The 24258-nt window shown below is 39.0% G+C and overlaps 1 protein-coding gene across 1 annotated transcript in view; it reads left to right on the top strand.

The window, feature by feature from the left end:
* The window catches only part of LOC135477863 (tyrosine-protein phosphatase non-receptor type 4-like), a 101021-nt gene that overhangs the window by 7055 nt on the left and 69708 nt on the right, over nt 1-24258 (top strand). The window contains exons 2-8 of the mRNA XM_064758069.1: nt 6511-6659; nt 10904-11020; nt 14636-14678; nt 15441-15516; nt 19954-20051; nt 20379-20499; nt 23961-24048. Of these exons, the coding sequence (XP_064614139.1) occupies nt 6511-6659; nt 10904-11020; nt 14636-14678; nt 15441-15516; nt 19954-20051; nt 20379-20499; nt 23961-24048 (692 nt within the window). The remainder of the gene's footprint in view (nt 1-6510; nt 6660-10903; nt 11021-14635; nt 14679-15440; nt 15517-19953; nt 20052-20378; nt 20500-23960; nt 24049-24258) is intronic.

Below are 24258 nucleotides of genomic sequence, written 5' to 3'. Positions count from 1 at the left end.
TTTAGAATGAACCAATGACCAAACATATTGACATTTTCATGTTGTTGGTGGAGCTTGAGGGATATATGCATACATTTTCAAACTATGTTTCCAGTCAACATACACATGTAACCTCCAGGTAGAATATTGTCAAGTCAGCAGATTTGATGCATATCAATTTTATATCTAAATGAGAAGTTTTCTGTAAATAAAAGGGGACTTTAAATCGATTTAGTGGAATAGTGGAAGGAATCGCAGATTTGATACATATTGATTACCTGCATGTGAGTGAGGTGCATGTAATCCAGTCAAATCACAAAGTTCATTTACTGCAATCTACTGGCCCAATTGCTCTCAGAGAAAAGAAATATGCAAAAAAGGAGACATTAATTCCTGACGTTGTTTGTGTCAGTATTAATTAACATAACAAGCAGTTCTGCTATTTAACGTCCGAAGTCATTAGGCTACTTATACATGTAGGTGAGTTCCTGTATGCTCCACTTCATTTAAGATTTAGAGGAGTTTTGTATCATTTGTATCATTTATAGACAGTACCTGGGAAGGTCTGTCAGCAACCTGGGAAGGTCTGTCAGCAACCTGCGGATGGTCGTGGGTTTCCCCCGGGCTCTGCTCGGTTTCCACCCACCATAATGCTGGCTGCCGTCGTATAAGTGAAATATTCTTGAGTACGGCGTAAAATACCAATCAAATAAATAAATAAATATCATTTATAGATGTATGTAGGTCTAAATTTTGATATACTTTATATACTTTTTTTTTATACTTTTTATATACACTGTAGTAATGCTTTGTTTTGAATAATTGAACACCGCTGTAATTACATTGAGAAGTGCAGATGCGTATGAAGGAAACGTGTTTGTTTTGCCATTGACACGGGTTAGTCCTAAATCCCTATTTATCCCATGGGTTAATCCTAAATCCCTATTTATCCCGTGGATTTTTGGTGTGCTTTCACATTTTTTTTTTCGTATGATTTCGCATTGAAGGCCAGGTCGAGTTAAATTATGTGATGAAGGAAACATTTTTGAATTACCACATGGAAAAAGGAAAAGAGTTGTTTTGTTTAGTTTGTTACCACAGAAAATATAGGCTTGCAAGGGAAAGGTTGTTAAATAAATCTAGATGAGAAAAGGAAAGGCTAAGAACTATATCTGAACACATCAGTTACAAACAGATATTCACTGTTGTTATAAACCAATATTCACTGTTATTACAAACAGATATTCACTGTTATTACAAACCGATATTCACTGAATAATTGATGATCATAATTTCTACTTCTACTCTACTCTACTGAATTGTTCATGCCTCACCCAAAGAAAAAACAATGCTGTCTACTGTATATTTGAAACAGAATGAAATAGTTTGATTTTTGTAAAAACTTGGAAAGGCGTTAAATTTATTTATTTATTTGATTGGTGTTTTGTGCCATACTCAAGAATATTTCACTTATACGACGGTGACCAGCATTATGGTGGGAGGAAACCGAGCAGCGCCCGGGGGAAACCCACGACCATCGGCAGGTTGCTGACAGACCGGAAAGGCATTAAAACAGGAAATGCTATACTGGAGATTTGGGTGCAAAAAAGCAAGCATTTTAAATCCAATCAATTTTTGCTATTAATTTAGAAAGGCCCAAATAATTACGTTTTCACAATATTTGAGCCTCGTAAGTGCACATGTAACTCTTCAATCTTAATAATTATATTTTATTAATAAATTTTATTCGAATTAATAAAGTTAATAACATTTATGAAGCAGGTCGCATTTTAACTGTTTCATTTTTTTGCCACAGATAATACAGGTTACATGTCAGATATTTTCTGAGCATGTTGAAAGCAATAATTTGAGCTATTCTTGGTAAGTAGAAAAAAATTTGATTTGATTAGTGAATATATATTTTTTGCCAAAAATCTCTGAGATAACCCCATTAAACATGAACTAAAATTGGCTTGGCCTGAAACACAATCAGGCCCTTGCAGGATGCGGCTACAATACCATTATCTTCCCGATAATTAAATAAGAGAGCCTGTCTCGTAAAAATCTGGCGTTACCACACATTCTTCAGTTCTCTGACGGACTCCTGCTTTTATGAGCAAGGCACAGGTTTTTAGTTTCCTGAGAGACACATATGAATCTGGAATGTTAACATGAAAAAAAAAGAAAGAAAAAAAAAAGGAATTTGAAAATGAATTGCTGTATAGCTAGCTAAGCAGACAAAATTACACTGGCAAAAAAGAATAATAATCCTAAGAAAAAAAGCTTTTAATTTCCTAAGATATCCATAACTAGCTGTGACTAATTTTTTTTTTCAGCATCAAGCCTTTCTAATTCTCTCAGTTTTTACAGCCTCTGTAGTGTCATGTTGTTTGGTGTATTAATCCAGCTAGGAAATTTTGTTTGAAAATGTATAGGCTTACTGAACCTAAAGCAACTTTCAACGGTCTTATTTTATAGAGCTTAACCAACTTAGAATAGCCACTTTTGGATATTAGGAACAGTTTGCACGTCTGCATTTCACATGTGTGAACGTTAGTCACTGATTTCTTAGAGGCCATTTCTGTATCCGCCACCAGTAAAATTGACTGCCGTCGTTGAAGTAAAAAATTTCTTGAGTATGAAATAAATGAAGAAACTCAATACGACCAGAGGGGCCTCTGTGGCTTAGTCGGTTAGCGCGCTAGCGTAGTGCAATGGCCTAGGAGCCTCTCTCAGATGCCATCGCTGTGAGTTCAAGTCCAGCTCATGCTGGCTTCCTCTCCGACCGTATGTGGGAAGGTCTGCGGATGGTAGTGAGTTTCCCCCCGGGCTCTTCCTGGTTTCCTCCCACCATAATGCTGGCCGCTGTCATATGAAATGTAGTGAAATATTCTTGAGTATGGCGTAAAACACCAGTCCAAAAAAAAAAAAAAAAGTCAATACGACCAGTTAACGAAAAAGGGACAAACTGTAGTAGGTTCCATACAAATCAGACCTGGTTTTGAGAAAAGCTGGTGTGCCGATATCGACTTTCCTTCTTTGCCATTTTAGCAGTAGCCAAGTAACTCAAAGATTTCAGTATACACTGTTTTGGCATGTTACCTAACAGTTCACTCGCCTAAATTCCAAATTTCGGCAACAGCAACACTGTCATCATGTAGCCTGGATATTAAGTTTTAACTATTATTGGACAACATTTCACACATTTTAATTTGAAAGCCCTGGAAGAGGTTCTGTGTATCATATGTGAAAAATTATTGAGTGTAGAGTTAAACAAAACTTACATAAATATACATGTATTAATAAATAAACGTCTATAAAAAAAAAAAAAATAAGAAGGAAAGACAGTTGTTGGAAATTCAAGGTACACTATACATGCATGCTCCTTGTCTGTTGGCCAGAAATTCCACCTGATAATTGCATAGTACTCGGAGGGATGTACAGTGACATTTGTCCGTTATTGATCCAATATGACTGGATGTTTGTCAGTGATTATATAACCCCTTTAATTGGGTGGTGACATTCAAGCCTCATTGGCTCCTCTGGTATGATGGCAGCCACTGGTCTTACTGGTATTATAATGATTCCCTGATATGCACAAGATGGGGGTAGGGAGAAGGGTAGTGACAGGTCATCTTGACCTAGCCATGACTAGCATCATTTATTAGAAGGCTTCCATTGTGATGTCTATGGCGCACTGGAATTTGCCAGTTTTGAAATCGTCGTGTTACAACACATCACCTGTCATTTTTCGTTGATCCCTACAGCCATGACAGCTTCTAAAGAACGGTCATATGTCAGGCATCTTCCCCCGGGCTCTGCCCAGTTTCCACCCATTTTAATGCTGGCCATCATCGTATAAGGGAAATATTCTTGAGCACGGCGTAAAACACATATTTCAGGCAACGTGTTCATTGTGTTGTTAATTGACATCGTAATGACATCGTAATGAAGTCTGTCATTACATTTGTCTAGTTTTTCTATTGCCATGGTAACCTAATGGCCAATTTCCATTGGCTCGCTGTACATGTATATCACTAGTTGCATTACATGTATAACTTTGTGTCAAAGATTTATAACTCTAGTTATTTTGCATGTTTAGCTATAATTTTACATGTACCTCAGAAACAGTGGTGAAGGTGTGTTGCGCCTTACTGCAACTGCAGTTGTAGCCAGATTGTCAATTTCCATTTGCCTACTATATGCCTTATATGCATAACTTTATATCTAAGCTTTTACAACTCTTTACATTTATTTTGCAAGTGCAGTTATGATGTTACTAAAAGTCTATAGAAACAGAGGTGAAGATGCATTGCACCTCACTGCAACTGCCGTGGTAGCCAGATTGCCAATTTCCATTGGTCTGCTATATCTCTGTATGCATTATATACTGTACTAATTCATTTGTTTTGCATGTTTAGTTAATAATTTTACTTCAGAAACAGAAGTGAAGATGTGTTACACAGTGTAGGAATGTGTTTGTTTGGGGCATATATATATATACTGTAGATATATTCCTTGTTTTGTTTCATGTGGTTTGTTAGTACTTCCTGATTACTAGTACAGCCTGATTACTAGTACTCCCTGATTACTAGTACAGTGTGTATGTAATTACATTACCTTTCCGGAAATGTTGTTGTGTTTGGTACAATGCCATGGACAGGTCAATCAGCCCATCTAATACACATACATTTACTGAGATGAATATATATATATATATATACACACACATGTACTCTTGTACAGTGTCACTCTTTTGGTACTTTACACTGGTAAGAGGGAGTGAGTGCATGGGGGTTTAACGTCGTACTCAACAATTTTTCAGTCGTATGACGATGAAGAAGTCATTAGGGTGTATGTAATGTACCTCATTGATGCAGGATGGATTTCCACCACTCTTCTGTCTAGTGCTGCTTCACTGAGACGACTTACCGAAGTGAGCTGCCACGCTCCAGCCATTATACTGATACGGGTCAACCAGCCATTGCGCTATCCCCTTTATGCTGAACACCAAGCGAGGAAGTTACGACTTCCTCTTTTAAAGTCTTAGATGTGAATCAACCCAGGATTGATCTTGGATCTACCGCTCCCGAAGCGGGCGCTCTACCAACTGTGCTATCCGGGCCGGTTGCGGGTAAGAGAACATGTCCATTCATGATCGATCTCGAGTGAAAGCCCTTGTGTTGACTGACCAGTCAGTGAGTCACACCATCACGATTATGGCTGAGACATCTGTAGTATGCCAGTTAGACTCATCTCATGTAGTGTGTTTTCCAATCAGTCAATTATTATACTGATTTACATGTAAGCGTCATGTCCGACATTCGTATACCATTCATAGTCCGTAAAGGGCGTTCCAAGTCGATGCCCTGTCCTCGCTTCTGGTTTTTGATTGATTTGTTTTTTTTTTTATGATTGTTGTTTTACGCCGTACTCAAGAATGTTTCACTTATACGACGGTGGCCAGCATTATGGTGGGTGGAAACCGAGCAGAACCCTGGGGGGAACCCACGACCATCCGCAGGTTGCTGGCAGACCTTCCCACGTACGGCCGGAGAGGAAGCCAGCATGAGCTTGTCTTGAACTCACAGCGACCACATTGGTGAGAGGCTTCTGGGTCACTACACTGCGCTAGCGCGCTAACCGACTGAGCCACAGAGGCCCCTTCTGGTTTTTGCTGAAATAGACAGCTTTATTAGATGATAATTATGATGTTGTTGTTGGTGCTGATGGTGTTTGTGATTCAGGGATGCAATACTGAAATGGACCCACATCGTATTGGGTTCCTTGTTTTTTTTTTTTGTTCTTTGATGTTAGTAGGTTGGTTGGACTTTATTTTCCAAACATCCAGGTTGTCTGTGAAATGGACTCCCCTCCATGACAACTGTACTTAACCATCATCTTCTATCCTATTGACGCAGGATCCTGTTGACGCAGGGTCCTGTTGATCAGAAGTGTATTAGCTAATACTGGTATTAAGTCATACTTTATATTTAAATTTTTAGCCAAGCTCAGCAGCCAATGCTGTTCTCCAAAGACAAAGTATAGTAGCATCAGTTTCTGTTCATATTAAATACGATGTTACACAATTTTGTTTAGGCTACATGTAAGTGGAAAACTGAATACTTGTTAAATCTGGTATTAAGTCTTAAACCAGTGTGGAACAACTGGACGTAGGACTGTTAATGTTGTTGTTCCTGCCTTCCTTTCAGAGGTGAATTTCTCATGATACCAGGCTTGGTTTTTTTCCTTGGAAAGTCATAATTTTGCAAGTACAATTTCAAGCATCACAGAAACATTCACGTTCTGATTTCTTTTTGGAATGGAAATCTGCTCAGCCTATTCACTTAGTCAATTAGGATTTTGTTAATTTTTGATTTTTTTTGTTTTCTTTTCAGTCAAGAACTGTTTACTTTTGAAGATACCAACACTTGTCTAAGTGGATCTCCATTTGTTTGTTGTTGTTGTTTTGTTTTTTTTTCTCACCAAAATGAGGTCCCCTCTCTTACACGTGATCTCCTCTGTTCACAGACACACAGACTATGTCCATGAGACTAGTCTCCAGTGGCAGTTACAATGTTCGGGCCTCGGAGATGGCCCATGACCGGCCAGGCCAACAGAAAACAGTCACATGCATCGTTCATTTTCTCGATGATACACAGGAAATATTTGAAATTGATGTAAGTATCTATTTTTGTATTCTTTGGTATCGTTGTTACTCTTAGTATGAGTTTCTGTACGTGTTATTGTGGTTCGCGGCTATATTGGGGACCTTCAGTGGTTTGGGGCTGTATTGGTAACCTTCAGTGGGGACCTTCAGTGGTTTGGGGCTGTATAGGGGACCTTCATTGGTTTGGGACTGTATTGGGGACCTTCAGTGGGGACCTTCAGTGGTTTGGGGCTGTATTGGGGACCTTCAGTGGTTTGGGGCCGTTTTGGGGACCTTCAGTGGTTTGGAGCTGTATTGGGGACCTTCAGTGGCTGAACTGTCTTCTCCCTCAATGGGCAGCTGAATAATTCTGACCAGTGAAGCACCCTAAGTCCTCAACCTTTTTGATACGAAAGAGCAACTTTTAGAGCCGTTTATGCACATTTTTAATTTAGTTTTGGAGACAAAAGTAAATTGGTTGGATTGGCCAGTTCCACGGCTTCATCAGCCGACACAGAAAAATGCACCCAGAATGTGCTGGAATAAACACCTTGCAAACAAGAAGAAATACAGTAATAGATTTGAATCAAGTTTGTGCAGGTTCGGCTACAGCTATTAGTCAGTGGGTTTGTGACCAAAGGGCTACCAGAGATTTGAAAATTTCGCGAGCCTTGCATTTTATTATAAAAATGATGCCAAGAATGATTTGTTTGTGTTGCTAAAGATGCAATCTTCCTAGAACCGTGAACTATTTCTGCTAATTCTCTCAGAGTGTTTCAAAATATTGGTTGCAGCAGTGGTGGTTGAAAAGGTTGAAGAATTAGGGTTGCTTTGTCCAAGTGCTTCAGTTTCACCAGCCATAGGCCTGACTCCAGTCATATAAATGAAACATTCCTGAGTATGGCGCACAACATCTATCAAATAAATAAATAAATGAGCGCTGTTGTGATGCAAGATTCAGTAGCTGGTTTATGTGTGTAAGAGCACGGGCCTGCAGCCATTGGTCAGGTCTAATCTGTGTAATATATAGATTAGCCAATGATGTGTACTCAGACTAGTAGTGAGAATTAAGACCTAATCACTGACAAACCCCGTCCTCCCCTCCACCATCAAAGAGTGCACTGCTAATAATAACCTGCCTACCAGAGAACCTATTTGTCCAGTCTAACCCTTTTTGTGGTCAGCCTTTAATCCAGATCATTCTTTTCCCTTGTGAAAAAAAAAGAAAAAGGGGCTAATCTACATACAAACAGCACGTCAGAACAGGGCTTGTCATGAGTTCAACCTGCTCTTGTTTCCAGCTGATTGGATGGAGGTCTGTTAGCAGGATTGACTTTATCTCTCCACCACCCGACTGTATTGATTGCTACTGGCACCAAGGATATTGCATTTCTTGGACTGCTCGCTACGCTGCACATTAATTGTTTCGGGTTAACCAGAATCTCCAGAATCTTTGCGAAATTCGCCCATCATCTTTTCATTGAAATATTTTTTTTTCTTGTATTGAGTTACCAAATGTGCCAAACTACCAAATCCAGGTCATATTCAACTTTTCGACTTTTAGCAACAAATTTTGGAAAGAAGTTCTCCACTGAAATGAAGTGACCTTGATAACATTGCTACGTTTTCTAATCGTGCTCAAAATACACAGTCTTTTTCCTGTTCTTTGCTGGGTCAACCTTACCAGAAAGAATAGGATAGGTCCGTTTGGAAATTTTTTATTAATCTGGCTTATGATAAAGATAGGGATTTTAAAGCAATAAACATTGATAGAGGAAAAAACCATCCCAACAAAAAGAAATTCGATAAGAAGCTCAATAAAAACCCGCAATATCATTGCAGTTTGTGTGATAATATTGCAATATGTGTGGTGCTGTTGCAATATGTGTGCTGCTGTTGCATTATGTGTGATAATATTGCATTATGTGTGATAATATTGCATTACGTGATAATATTGCATTTTTGTGTGATGATGATATATTCTCATCACCAAACCAGAAATGAATGAATGACAGAAATGCTTTTGATCAAGTTTCTGACTTATTGCTCTTCTATATATTAGTGATTGCATTATGGCTGGAGGCCAGTGTTGTTTCTTGGAATACTTTCTGAATTAATGCTCAATTTACGCTGCATATTTCATTATTAAGTTATAAAAACAGGCGTTGCCAGCTCGCAGCAGATTTCGGGACAGTGCGAAGTTGAAGCATCATTCAGGAATCTTCTGCTTCTTACCTCGATGCAAATGAATGGTGAAAGCCATTAATCCGAGAGTTCTTACCCAGTTGCCGTGGCAACCAGACGGAGTGGCAAATCCTCTGTGGAATTTTTTTTTTTGGAGAGGAGGTGGGGGGAGGGGGAGGGATTTGGGAGGGGGAAGTGTACATGTAAATATATGTGGATTGTGTCCCCCCCCCCACACACACACACTCCCTTTTTTTTTTCCCGGCGACCTGGTACTTCTAGGGTTTGTATAGATTTAGGAATACCTCCCATTGAAGAAGATTTTATAGCATGTTCTCCAGGACAAAGCTGGGAAAATTAACCTGTCCAGTTGTTGCTGGTTGATGACCAGGCCGTTAGCGGTAACAACTTAGCCATCACTTGAGGGTTATCCCCACCGCTGGGGACGGTATATGTCCTCCATCCTAACGACATCTTTAACCATTAATTTCCCGGTGCTGTGACCTTCTTATCCTTTCGTGAAGCTTTTGTGTTTCGGCTTTTGTAGGCGTAAGCTAGGGGATTTGTTCTTCCTCAAAACTTTAGGATCAGACGAGCCTTTCATGTCTTTCATTGTACGTGTGATTTTTTTCTTATTAGAACTCAAAGAACAAACATAAGCCTGTGTCATGAATCAAGACTTTACACAGTGCATGATTTCATCTACACCATGAATGCTTCGGACGCTTGCATTAACGTCGGGTACATATGCACTAACCAGTATGGACACGGTGGTACCCAGAGCTCTTTGCATGATTTCATTGTGTAGTGCAAAAATACTCATCCCCCCCAAAAAATCTCATGACCAAAGATCAAATGGAATAAAATGAAATGTTGTCTTTCAGGATCAAGTTTTCTATTGCCCTTTTTGATTTTTAGCATGATTAGTGTTTTTTTTTTTTTTTCAAATGGGGAAATCAAATGGGGACAAAAAAATTTTGTATATAAACTAAAAGGCACATTTCATCTGAATATATTAGAACATTGATGTCTTGTTCAGGACTGTTGCAGGTTCATCTAAGTCTTGTTAATTTGTCCAAATTTAGAAAACCAAAAATGACCCAGAAGCCTCTCTTCAATGCGGTCGCTGTGAGTTCAAGTCCAGCTCATGCTGGCTTCCTCCCCGGCCATAAGTGGGAAGGTCTGCCAGCAACCTGCGGATGGTCGTGGGTTTCCCCAAGGCTGTGCCCCACCTTCCACCATAATGCTGGCCGCCGTCGTATGAGTGAAATATTCTTGAGTGCGGCATAAAACACTAATCAGATAAACGAATAACAAATAAATATATTGCAGGTTGGCGGTGACTGAAACTCTCTTTAATATGGTTGGATGTTATCAAATCTGTTTTGTAAACACGCTCCAGAAAGCGAAAAGCAGACCTTAACTGTAAACTTCCAGCAGAATTTATAACCGTTTCATATCGGTTAGCTAGATTTTAATTATTTAATTTAATTATGCTCTCAGCTGAAACTTCTTCTCTTTATTTAAAAGATGAAGAAATGAAAAATGAAACATGCAGACAGCAGTGAAAAGACCAACAACATGTACCCATACGTAATTTTACCGGCCCCTATAGCACAGTTGGTAGAGCGTCCGCTTCGGGAATAGTAGATCCGGGATCAATCCTGGGTCGAGTCACACCTAAGACTTTAAAAGAGGAAGTTGTAACTTCCTCGCTTGACGTTCAGCATGAAGGGGATAATGCAACAACTGGTGGACCTGTATCAGTATAATGGCTCAGGCGGGTTGGCTTACTTGCTTTCAGTAAGGCGTCTCGGTGAAGCAGCACTAGATAAAAGAGCTGTGGAAATCCGTCCTGCGTCTAAGGATGTACATTACATACGCCATAAGGATGGCTTTGTCGTCATATGACTGAAAAATTGTTAAGCACGACGTTAAACCCCAAGCACTCACTCACTCACTCCGTACGTAATTTTTTTTTTTTTTTTTTTTTGGTGGACTAAATAAAAAAATGGATTGAAATGCATGAATTGCATGGAACACATGACCAGCATGTAAACTGGTAATTTGACTTGTTTCGGTTTCTTCCAGAAGAGGTACAAAGCTCAAGCTCTCCTGGATAAAGTGTTTGAACATCTAGAGCTGGTGGAGAAGGACTACTTTGGCCTCCAGTTCTCGGATGCTGATCTTCCCGCTCCGGATACAATGGTAAGTACTCGCTGCGGTCATCGTTACACCGGTCTTCACAGGGTGCTTGTCCTTTTTTCCCGCTTGGACACACAATTAGTGGGATCACAAGGGTACGGTTAGTACTCACCACAGTTACCGGTTCATCATTCTTCTCTTGAAATATTGAGAGAAAGCCATGGCACAGCATTTCAGTTGCTTTTATCACTAGGTTTGGAGGCAGTCTGGGCCTGGGACATGTAATTTGTGGATTGTGTTCTGGGAACCGTCCTTGGGATCTTGCTCACAATAAGCAACCAATGTTGCTGGTGTGGACACGTCTGTAGTGTAATATTCGTTTAAAACCCACACGTTTCCCACCTGTGTAGCATGCATCAGATGGTACAAAAGTTTGTAAAAGCCAAGAGTTTGGTGATTTACCTCTGGTTTTTTGTTTGAGAAATATTTGCTCGTTATTAGCTGCATATACATATGTAGTCATATTGAAGTGAATCTTACAGCCTGCAAATGGTCAAGCTCCCCCCCCCCCCACCCCCCACCATAGTCAAATATCCTTGGGGTATGGTGTTAAACGCCAATCAAATAAATAAATGAAATGAAGCTGATAGTTGGTGAAACGACACCAAGCTGACGAATTTTACTCTGTAAACAAGCTGAAGTTTGTCTGACAATTGCTGTTGTGTAGGTTATAGCTGAACTGAGCCTAGGTGCACATGGTGTATACATGTATATACACATGGTTGTACTGAAGTTATAAAGCTGAGAGTTTAATGGTCATTTAATGTTGCACTGAGCAGGCCAAAGGAAGAAAGTCCAAAAAAAAAAAAAAAACAAGAAAAAAAACACAACAAAATGAAGAATCTATAAAATTGAACAAAAATGAAAGGAGAAAAAGTTGAAGAAATGGTGACAGATACATGTGGCAGTTGTATCGAAAATCAGCTTTTGGGTTTTCCAGGGGTGTACTTGTCAGATAATTGTGTGTCTGAGATACGGTGTTAATATAGCCGAATATTCCAGGAATTCATGTTTTCTTGGCATTCGAGCTAGCCATTTTTATGGCTGATTCACCTGGTATACTTGTACAGCTTTTGGTTTCTCTAACGCGGACTGACCACCTTCTGTTTGTAGGATAAAACCTAATTATGGAAAGAAGGAAATTGGCCTTGCTCTTTCTTTTTTTTTTTTTTTTTTTTTGAAGCAGAACATTGATCAAACCCGGTAATGAGTTGTAAATGAGTGTTCGGTTACAAGACGCCGAGATATTGGACATTGGCTAGCTGGTGTCTTCAGCCTTGTCTATGATATGTCTCGACAGTCATCGATCAGCATCAGATAGAAACCTGACAGACACACGATAAGTGTGTGATTGGCTACCTTGTGTGTGAGCTGGTCTGATTGCAAGCTGGGAGTCCACATGATACTGTGTTTAGCAGGGCCATATTAACCCAACAACTGTTCAAAATGAGAAGGCCACAGCTAACCAATTCTCTGCCTAATTTTGAAGCCATTTCATCAGCCACTTGTTTTTTTTTTTTTTTTCATGAATGGGATAAGTTTGCATGCTGGAAGTCTAGACAAGTCATTTCAGCTAATATTGAAAGGCCTGTTTTATGAAGTAGTTGCAAATTACCCCTGGCGTGGCATCCATGTCAGCATATCGTGAATACTTACTTGTCATCCCTGTAAATGGATTTGGTTTAGTGTTTCGACAGCTTTTTAAAACTGACTCACACTCTTTCGGCACAGTCGGCAAATTTTCTCCTTCACTTGGAAGATATCTGATTTTGAAAATTTGAAAACTTGCCAATAAGATGTGTAGATCGTACTGGTGTCATCGCTGTAAATAAACTTGGTGTAGCTTCGTCAAACGGACTTGAATGACCCAGGAGTCTCTCACCAATGCGCTCGCTGTGAGCTCATGCTGGCTTCCTCTCCGGCCGTAAGTGGGAAGGTCTTCCAGCAACCTGCGGATGGTCGTGGGTTTCCCCTGGGTTCTGCCGGATTTCCACACACCATAATGCTGGGCGCCGTCGTATCAGTGAAATATTCTTGAGTATGGCGTAAAACACCAATCAAATAAATAAATAAATCAAACGGGCTCGAGGGCCTCCGTGGCTCAGTTGGTTAGCGCACTAGCGCAGCAAAATGACCCAGGAGTCTCTCACCAATGCGGTCGCTGTGAGTTCAAGTCCAGGTACAGTTTGTCTGTACAATATGTACAGTTTGTCTGTACAATATGTACAGTTTGTTTCTACAATATCTACAGTTTGTTTCTACAATATGTACAGTTTGTCTCTACAATATGTACAGTTTGTTTCTACAATATGTACAGTTTGTCTCTACAATAGGTACAGTATAGTGCCTATGGATTCAACTGTAATGGGTATCCATTGCTAGTGCTGGTTACTGCAGTATGCAGTATGTGGCACTGGAGAATACTGCAACAGGCTGTACCCTAATTACTCAATCTTTTCGTGTATGAAAGATCAACTTTTTATGCACATTTCAATTTGATTTTGAAGGTAAAACTACATGGATTGGTTGGAATGGCAAGTTTCAGGGCCATTAGATGGTCTAACCATGTGAGAAAAACTACCTCAATATTCCTGTTAGAATTACATATATATTGGCTAAAATGAGCAGACCAGGTGTCCCAAATTTTAGAAGAAATAGAGTATAATTTTAGTCTACACAGAATAGTGCTTTGAATAAATACCTCGCAAACATGCAAAGAAAGGATGGAGAATTACAGTATCAGTGGAAATTACTGTAGTAGGTAGTAATACTGTAGTTCACTACTGCGATATGTATAGTGATAGTAAAGTATATCTGTACCACAGTGTACAGTAAAAACAATACATACTGTGAACAAGTCAACGATATATACTGTAAATATTTTTGACCTCTAAAGTGCTGTTTTCAGTGGAATTTATGCACACAGTTATGAAAATGACACCAAAATTGGTTTGTTTATAACATTAAACTGTGCAGATTATTTCTCTACACCCCATAGTTCTCTTAGATTGTGTCGAAATACGGGTTAGAGTGGTGGTTGAAAAGCTTGAAGTAATGCCAGTTTAGTATTATGCTGTAGTGTATACAGCGTAGAGGCAGTGCAGTCCAAAGTGGAGAGACATCTACATGCACAGTTGGTGCATGATCCATGGCTTGAAATGTTCAGTCGGTTAGCGCGCTAGCACAGCGTAATAACCCAGGAGCCTCTCACAAATGCGGTCGCTGTGAGTTCAAGTCCAGAACATGCTGGCTTCCTCTCCGGCCATACGTGGGAAAGTTTGGCTGCAACCTGCGGATGGTCATGGGTTTCCCCCCGTGCTGTGCCCAGTTTCCTCCCACCATATTGCTGGCCGCCGTTGTATAAGTGAAATATTCTTGAGTACGGCGTAAAACACCAATGAAATAAATAAAATAAATTAAATGTTTTGTAAAGAAAAAAGAAGTTTTGGACTTAAGCCTAGAAAGATGTGGTGAGACATGACTCATGATGGTTAGCATGTCATAGTGCTGTGCGAACCGACTCAGTGTTGGAGAGAAGGTTAGCTATTTAATACTTTACTCAAACTGTTAAAGTCTTCTGACAACTTGAATTGACAATTTTATGATTTGTTTTTTCAGCGCTGGCTGGATCCTCTGAAGACGTTAAAAAAACAGATGAGGGGTAAGTTGCTTACTGAAATCTCAGCTATGGCTTTGTTGCCTCTGCTAAGCAAGGATGTAGTAATTGTAATTGCAGGATTTGCATGAAATTTTTACACACAGTTTTGTCCTTCCATAACTTTTTCTTATGATTGTTCACCCTTTCAAGACAAGACACAAATGCATTGTATTGCCCCATTGTCTGTAGTGAGGGAAATTGTACATGTACATTTAGCTGTGGTGGAGGTTGTGCACTTCTGTTTGATCGAAGAGTTTGCATGATTAGTTGATGTTTGTATTCAAATGTTAACAAACGTCCAAAGAAAAAGAATGGCAGTATTCTATATATTTACAACTAAACAGAAATATTTCATGTTTGTAGTTTGCAAATTGATAAGCTGCTCATTTGAAGTTGGTAGTTATGTAGTCATCGGACATGTAATTCAGGGATAAAATTCTGGCATGTTTAGAAATCGTAAATTTCCATATTGCTCAACAGCTTTGTTTCTATTCCATCAGGGAACGGATGAAAAAGTTGATATCTGCAGAAAATTGTGAAATTGTAGTAGAAAAAGACAAAATTGAATTATGTTTTTTTAATATCCTGACATTATTGATTACAAGGTCTTTTTCTGGTCAGAATTAAGTTTAGTCCTTGCAAAGGTTCACTGCCCTCGTAATCTGTGGCTTGCCTTTATCCTTTCTTTTGTACTTGTGCTTGAAGATTGAATCTTTTAAAAGTCGATATTAATTTTCTCTTTTACTTTCGTTCTAATGTTTCCAGGACCTCCTTTCGAGTTATATTTTCGTGTGAAATTTTATGTGTCGGATCCAAGTAAATTAACCGAAGAATACACAAGGTATGATTTAAAAAACATTTTTAAATGTTCTGACAAGTTATGGGAAAGTTTTACACCATGGTGTTAGACTAACTGATACATGGCCAGGTGGTGTGGTTTCCTGTGGTGTTGATTTGTTCCTTCGAAAGTCCTCCTGGTTCCTTCCAAACTACATCTGGTTTCCTTTTAAACTCTACCTGATTCCTTCCAGACTCCATCTGGTTTCCTTCCAAACACCACCTGGTTTCTTTCCAAACTGCTCCTTTTTCTTTTCAAATTTCACCGGTTTCCTTCAGATTATATCAGGTTTCTGTGTTCTGTCAGGTTTCCTTCGTATTCCACCTGGTTTCCCTTGGATTCTATCTGGTTTCTTTTAAGATCTGTCTGATATCCATGAACTGTCATTTTTCTGAACTCCTTCAGTCTCCAGTGTTTTCATGGTTTCCTTCACCTATAACCCAAGTTGCTGGGATAATCATCAGTTAAGCAATAAACACAAATCAGATGAAAAATTCCCTAGGACTGAAAAAACTTAATTGTATTTATTAATTACTCCTCCCAGTTAACAGATGACACTTTTGCTGTGTAGAACTTTGAAGCAATGAGTTCAGATCCAAGCTGCCCAAATCACAGATGTTTTTAATAATGGGAAACTAATAATCTTGAGTATGGCGTAAAACACCAACCAAATGAATGAATAACTGAAACTTTTGACTTACTTAATTGAAGGTCTTTGTTTTTTTGGGTCATGTGCAAAGGACTTCCCAGATTATTGGCCCTGTTCTCACTTTGTGATATGGCAGGTGTTGTGGGGCCCTGAAGTTGTACTTCTCAGGCGTAGTACTATAATGGCTTTTAACACAGATGTAAAGGCCCCAGCAAGTTTTTCAGGAATAACGCAACAAGTCCACTAGTTCATAGTTCCGCGTTTTGGAACGCAAATAAAGCCATGTGGTGCTGACCTTTCAGTAAGCTGGGTGTGATCCTGGTGGGCATTGGCTTAGATAATCCAAGCTATTTTCAACGTGCTGAGAGTTTGTTTACGTTCCAAAGGGTGAACTACTTGACCAAAGGGTGAACTACTAGAGCAAAGGGTGAACTACTTGAGTAAACGATGAACTATTTGACTAAAGGTTGAACTACTTGACTAAAGGATGAACTACTTGACCAAAGAGTGAACTACGTGAGCAGAGGTTGAACTACTTGAGCAAAGGGTGAACTACTTGACCAAAGGGTGAACTACTTGACCAAAGAGTGAACTGTTTGACCAAAGCGTGAACTACTAGACCAAAGGGTGAACTACTTGTCCAAAGGTTGAACTACTTGACCAAAGGGTGAACTAGTTGACCAAAGATATGTTGATGCATAACATTGTCAGAAGCAGCAGTATGTTGTTGTTGAATTTGGGTGTCACTGCTGGATTGTAGAATTTCATAATTTTTTTTTATCATATGATCATAATGAATTAGGCCCCTTCAAATGTACATATATTGAGGGCAAACATTGAAAATCAGTTAAACGTGTTTATATAAATACAGCATGTCACCCAGTACTGACATATTGTCACAAATAATGCTTTTACTCTTCAACACTTTGGATGTCATCATTCTATTGAAATTGTATTTGTTGACGTCAAACCATTACATCAAAAACCACGAAGTATATTTTGGTTTTGAGGACCTTTCTGATCAGCATTTTATGGGCAACATGGTGTACACATTGTAAACACTTGGTGATGGTCCCTTACAAAGGTAACACGAGGTATTGTGATCATCAGTGTTGGTATTTGAGTTGGTCAATTATTTCGTTGCTGCATGGATCAAGTGCACCATTCATGGTAAGGTCTGTGAGCAACCTGCGGGTGGTTGTGGATTTGAGTTGGTCAATTACTTCGTTGCTGCATGGATCAAGTGCACCATTCATGGTAAGGTCTGTCAGCAAACTGTGGGTGGTTGTGGATTTGTCCCGGGCTCTGCCCAGTTTCGTCCCACCATAATGATGGCCGTCGTCATATGGAGTAAAAGAAGTGCAGCAATTCTTGACGAGCTGGCAAGCTGCCAGGTTTCTCCAGTACATGTACCTTGTACTATTGGTGCTACTTCTGTTCCATGTTGAAAGCTTCCATCATATTATCTTAATAACTATAATAATAATACTAACTCAGGCCAGTTTCTCTGAACTGTGACGGCCTTGGAGTCCCAGTTTGCTCTTGGCATTTGAAATCTGAGCTTCAAGGACTTTTATAGATGTACATGCAATAATGCCAAGTGGATATGTTTGTGTTAAGGTGTGATGAGAGTAGAGAAGAGACAGACTTAGTTTTAACCACATCTTAACAGGGTCTGGTAACGCTGGACCTTGTGTTGGAGAAGCTGCTGTCAAGGCCATGAGAATGAGCCCCATCTGTGCCCCGAGGACCTACTCGTCCTCAGCTCTGCAATGTGCTTTGAAGCTTGTGCCGCAGAAATTGAAACGATTACAGAAGCGGCTGCTTGGCTGCTTCTTGAATGTGTTTTGGGGCGTTGGGAGAAAATTGAAAAGGTTTTAAATCAAGGCAGGTATATTAGCCTGTCAGATGCGTCAGCGCCAGGCCCTGCGCCCAGGGAAGGTTGCTGCTAGGCTAGTACTGACTCGTTCTCAGAAACAAAAGACTATCTGATGAACAACCTCTGCATCTGTCTAATTATTTGGCCTTAGAAAGGAAACTTTGGTTGTCCTGTACATGTACGTTAGCATACGAGTATAATGGAGACAAAAACTTTACTAGATAACTAGGGATTCCTGTACCTCCACCATATTGGAGGCCTTGGAGGCAATAAAATATTCGACAGTGCTTGTAAAGTAATGTGCATTTACCCTAGTTCTTCAAAATTTTCATCCGCAACCAACATTTTCAAACATTTTGCTCAACCTCACAAAGCTTTGCACCCTTGTTGAAACAATCATTTTAGCATCATTTTCATAATAATTGTATGCCTAAATTTCACTAAAACTACATGCTTTAGAGGTTGAAAAGGTTGAAGGTTTACAGGAGATGGTTTTTACAAGTTCTTGCAGATGATTTACCTACATGTTATTGTATCGCCATGTTGCCTATATAACAAGGGATTTCCTTGCCTCTCTGATTCTGGTGGCATTAATTGTTCGACAGGCCATTTACATATAGAATGTCTTACATGACGTGTTTGCTGATAATTTACCTATGTGTACCACCAATATGGCATAAACATTCCGCTTTCAGATAATTTACCTATGTGTACCACCAATATGGTGTACACATATCTCTTGCAGATAATTTGTGTGTGTACCACCAGTATGGTGTACACATTCCGCTTATTTTCTGGGGAAAACAGATCAGTGTTTTCCAGACAAAGGAATTAAAGTTGATAAGTTCCGTGAACTTTCCCGCAAAGTCTGGCATCCTACATCCACAAAACTTGCAGCTATCGTGTTACTGTAATTGTTCAGTCTTTTCGCATGTTTGCAAGATGTAGCCCTGTGAAGCCCTGAAATTGACCAATTCAGCCAATGTAGTTTGTCTCCAAAAGTAGCTGTTTCATGTGCAAAAAGGTTGATAAATTTGGGTGGAGCACTTTCATTAACCGCAATCAAACAAAATACAATGTACTACATACTCTAAATGACCTAGAAATTCGCCAACAAAAGTGCATTTTTACAAACAAAGAAATGTCAATACATTATTTTTGGTGCTGAAACTTACAGTTTTCCAGTAGAATATCATCCCATGTTCCAAGCAAACCTCAAGACACCTTTCTAAAATCCATAGAACTCTCAGAATCAGGAAAAATGGGCAAGTTAGTCAAGGCCGAAATTTATGGTCATGTATTTGGGATATATGATAACAGGAAATTTGAAACAAGCCTCAAGTAGTGGTGCTCGTGTTGCCCATGGTGATGAGTGTGGGACTGATTGATCGCAATGGGCAACCTTTTCTGCCTAAAATAATCCAGGCATATGCTATGTAGTGTTTTTGTTCATTCTTGTCTTGTTGGTGACATTTTGTGTGCAAACTGGCGATGAAGTACTCATGTGTTACAAGAGAACAGTTGTGAGTTGGGACAAGCATGACCCTTGGAAAATCACCACGTTGTACTAACATCCTCAAACTTGAAGTTTGTGGCACCTTAGTTGATGGGACGTGTATATCCCATAATATGCAGGACCTTGAAGCCATACTAGGCCCCCAATGTGGCGTGCTTTCTACAGCGTCTCATTTGCCACATTTTGTCTGCATTAGGTTCAGCTTGTGTGATTTTATGGGAAGATAAGAGGTCGGAGGTTTATCCTAAATGTTAAATTCCACCCATGTTCCAAACAAAATTTTCTTTGACCATCAATACTGACCGCCATCTTATAGGTGAAAAATTCATGAGTCTGGTATTTAACAACAATCTGTAAAATAAATTCATATCAAGGTTGGTCTTGCTGTCGTTTCAGGTACCACTTTTTCCTGCAGGTGAAGAAGGACATCCTGGAGGGTAGGCTGGTTTGTCCGCCCGGCACGGCTGCGCTTCTCGCCAGCTACTCTGTGCAGTGTGAGTCTTCCCTTCCACACAATCGAGAATATTTCAGTATTTCTAACCTTTTTTGTGCCCCTTTGTGAGTGTAATATGGGCCGTCTTGATTTGCTCATAGATGCCTCTGTGTTTTAATATAGGTGTGCAGGTAAATTTGTGTGTGGAGTACAATCTTGTGAGCAAGATATCTCAAAAAATAATTAAGTGAGACTGTTCCGATTTGTCAATCACTATTGCCATGATCTCATTGCGTAATCATTGATTGATTCATTGAAGATCACTTGTCTCAAGTGTAGCGTAAAACAACAATCAAATGTATGAATAAATTAATGTCTTGTCTTGCAGCGGAGTTGGGGGACTTTAATGTTGAAGAGCACACAGATGGTTACTTATCAGAGTTTCGGTTCATCACCTGTCAGACTGAAGACTTTGAGAGACAGGTGTCTGATTACCACCGGCAGCACAGGTATGATAGGTCATCGATGGATGATTGATTGATTGATTGATTGATTTTTTCTCCATTATGGTGAATGTAATGGCAGATATACTGGCCCCGATAGCACAGTTGGTCAAGCGTCCACTTCGGAAGCGATAGATCTAGGGACAGTCCTGGTTCGAATCACACCTAAGACTTTAAAGGACGAAGTTGTAACCGCCTCGCTTGGCTTTCAGCATGAATGGGATAGTGCAACGACTTGTTGACCTGTATCAGTATAATGGCTTCGGCGGGGTGGCTTATTTGCCTTCAGTAAGGTGTCTCAGTGAAGCAGCACTAGATAAAAGAGCGTTGGAAATCCGTCCTGCAACAAGGAGGCACTTTACATGCACTGTAGGGATTCCTTTGTCGCGATATGACTGAAAAAGTGTGAAGTATGACGTTAAATCCCCAAGCACTCACTCACTGTAATGGCAGACTAGTTGGTCTGCAACTTGCCAAAGATCAGTGGCATTCTGACTTCCTTCACCTGTAAAACTTACCATTATTGGAATGAAAAAATTGCTGATAATCTTTCACAAAATGTTTGCCGAGTTGGCAAAATTGTTACAGCTCATAATCACTGTTAAAAGTTCCTAAAATTTCTGAAGTGGGCAGCTTTATAACTTTTTCAATTTTTAGAATCAGTTTAACACTATATATATATATATATATATATCACAGGTATGAATCTGATATTTTAAAACTGAAACACAATAATTTTGAGATGTTCTTAAATAAAATACAGAAGAATGGATTTCATTGGCAAATATGGAGTTTTGCCAAAACTCTGCGGTATGGCCTCTGTAAAGGATGCAGGAAAGGCTTGGCCATTATTTCTATGATGTGGCTTAACATATTAAGGTACAAAAAAACCTTTCCAGCATGGGGGAGTCATAGTGGCTTTAACCTGGAGTTTTCCTGCGGCCCCAGCAGTCAGTGTGGAAATTTAGTAGCTATGATAGTTACAATGATAGCTCTCAAAGCAACTTTGTTTTGGGGAGAGCCCAAATTGAGGGGAGCTAAGCTGGCCCTGTGCGCCCAGTGAGCACATCAGTGATATCAAATATTTCTGACCGCTGGCAGAAAATTTACATATACATAAAACAAAAGGCTTTTAAAACATATAAAATATGCCTCAAAAATTAATTAAAAATATACATAAAACAAAGGGCTTTTTATAAAATATAAAATATGCCTCAAAAATTAATTAAAAATATACATGAAACAAAGGTCTTTTTAAAAAATATAAAATATGCCTCAAAAATTAATTAAAAATATACATGAAACAAAGGGCTTTTTAAAAAATATAAAATATGCCTCAAAAATTAATTAAAAATATACATGAAACAAAGGGCTTTTTAAAAAATATAAAATGTGCCTCAAAAATTAATCAAAAGTATACATAAAACAAAGGGCTTTTTATAAAATATAAAATATGCCTCAAAAATTAATTAAAAATATGCATGTAACAAAGGTCCCAAATTTTAGAAGAATTAGGGTATACTAAAAAAAACTGCAATTGCTGTGTTGAGATTTGAAGACGGCCATCTCAGTCGTTGGCCATCTACATCAATAGTAATCGTAAACTTCATCCCAACTTGTTGTTTTTCTGAAAGACGAGAGCTGCTGTTGTTTCATCCGGGATGTCATGTGGTGATAAATTTGTGTGGAGAAACGGCCTGTTGTTTTCAATCACTGTATATATGTCTCCAGATGGTGTAATAAGTATTGATTTGGCTGGCTTATGTTTCTGTATTCTGGTAAACAGCAAGGAAGGGCAAAAACACACAAACAACATAAATGCAGACAAGACACATTCAAAAAGAAGAATCTATTAAAGGAGTGTATCAGTTTTGAAATTCGTTTCGTACATGAATTTGTTATTGAATGCATATATGTATTATATTGGCTTTAATGGCTACAACATGGGATAGCTCTCTTTGACTTGGATCAAATAAGATTCCATCGCAATTTCTACATGCGTGACTGGGTTACCCTCATCTGTCAAGACTAATAAATCAATTCCTGGAGAAGAAATGAGGTTTGGGCACAATTGATACATTTATGTTACATGTATATCGATGTTGAGGAAAAAAAAAACAGCCATCTCAGTTGTATAACTGAATATAGAAGAAGGATTTATCAAGTTAACAGATAGAAGGGTTTACAGAAGTGGTTATATATGATGAGGTGAAATTAAAATAGTTGCTTACATTTGATCATGTTTATGATTGTATTTAGTCCACACCAATTTAAGTTTTGGTTTAGGGGCAGCATGAATCATTTTTCAGTTTTGTAGGAGGTTATGAAGATAAAAATAATACTGAAGAGATCACCTTATTTATTGGAAACATGGACTGTCCCAGCAATTTTTATCGCGTTTAGAATGGAATCCCTTAACTGAACACCATCCTCCTCCAACCCCCCCCCCAGAAAAATAATGGAAATATCAAGTTCAGACAAAATGAAAAGGTAGACTAACAATCTTGTTTGTTTTCTTTTTATGTGTTTAGATTTTTTTAGTGTCGGCTCGCCAGTAAAACACAAATAAAATTGGTATTGCCTTTTTCCTTTTAATTTTATTTTTAAATTATAGTAACTTTTTTTTCTATTGTCTTCACTGGCAGAACAATTTAGATTTCATCAGCTTAGACCCTGTCATTCAGCCATTGAAGTTGTGTGTTCCAATTGTAAAGCCAATGATGGTTTGGCTGATGCTTTACATGTATATGAGGTAGCTTGGCCAATCCAGGGTCAATCCCGGGTCGGGTCACACCTAAGACCTTAAAAGAGGAAGTTGTAACTTCCTCGCTTGATGTTCAGGATGAAGGGGATAGTGCAATGATTGGTTGACGCGTATCAGTATAATGGCTTGGGCGGGGTGCCTTACTTGTCTTTGGCAAGTCATCTTTGTGAAGCAGCACTTGATAAAAGATCAGTGGAAATCTGTCCTGCGACAAGGAAGTACATTACATAGACTCTAAGGACTCCTCAGTCGTCAAATGATGAAAAATTGTTAAGTACGACATTTATCCCAGAGTACTCACAGGAGGAGATTTATTGGATAACTAGGGAAGTGAAGTCACTGAGGTGATTTCCCCCAAACTATGCCTAGTTTTACCCAGCAAACATGAAACATTCTTTAGTACAGCGTAAAGAAAAGTTAGACTGATAAAGGAATTATTTTTTGGGGTTGCGCATAGCAGAAGATTTGTTAGTCATTTTATCTGTTAGTTGTTTTGTCGTCTTATATTTTAACATGGATCATTCACTCAACGAAGCGCATTATGATATCAGCTTTTTTTGGGGGACATTCCAGTTTTTGTGAATTAATGCTTGTTTCCGAAGGCTTGTTTTCTCTCGTTTTACCCAATGTAATGGTGACTCTGTCAGACATTGCTTATATATTTCTTGCATGTGTTTGACTTTTGTTACGTTTTTTTGGCTAGGGGTCAAACACCTGCAGATGCGGAGTACAACTTTCTGGAGAAAGCTAAGCGGTTAGAAATGTACGGAGTAGATTTACACAATGCCAGGGTGAGTACAGTTATCTCTCCTTTTTGTAACTTTCCGGTGTGGTTCAGTTGATGTTAGAATTAACACACCCAGCACAAGTGCTGAAATATCAATCTTTAATTTAACCTTTTAAATTTAATAATTGCAGATACTAAAGTTGATATTGTCATGATAACCAATCATAACAGAGAGTAAAAACCTTGCTGTTTTGCCATCTGTCCTTCTATTTTG

This window comes from Liolophura sinensis, chromosome 11 (assembly GCF_032854445.1).
Source record: "Liolophura sinensis isolate JHLJ2023 chromosome 11, CUHK_Ljap_v2, whole genome shotgun sequence".
Lineage (NCBI taxonomy): Eukaryota > Metazoa > Mollusca > Polyplacophora > Chitonida > Chitonidae > Liolophura > Liolophura sinensis.
This window is presented reverse-complemented; position numbering and strand designations above follow the sequence as displayed.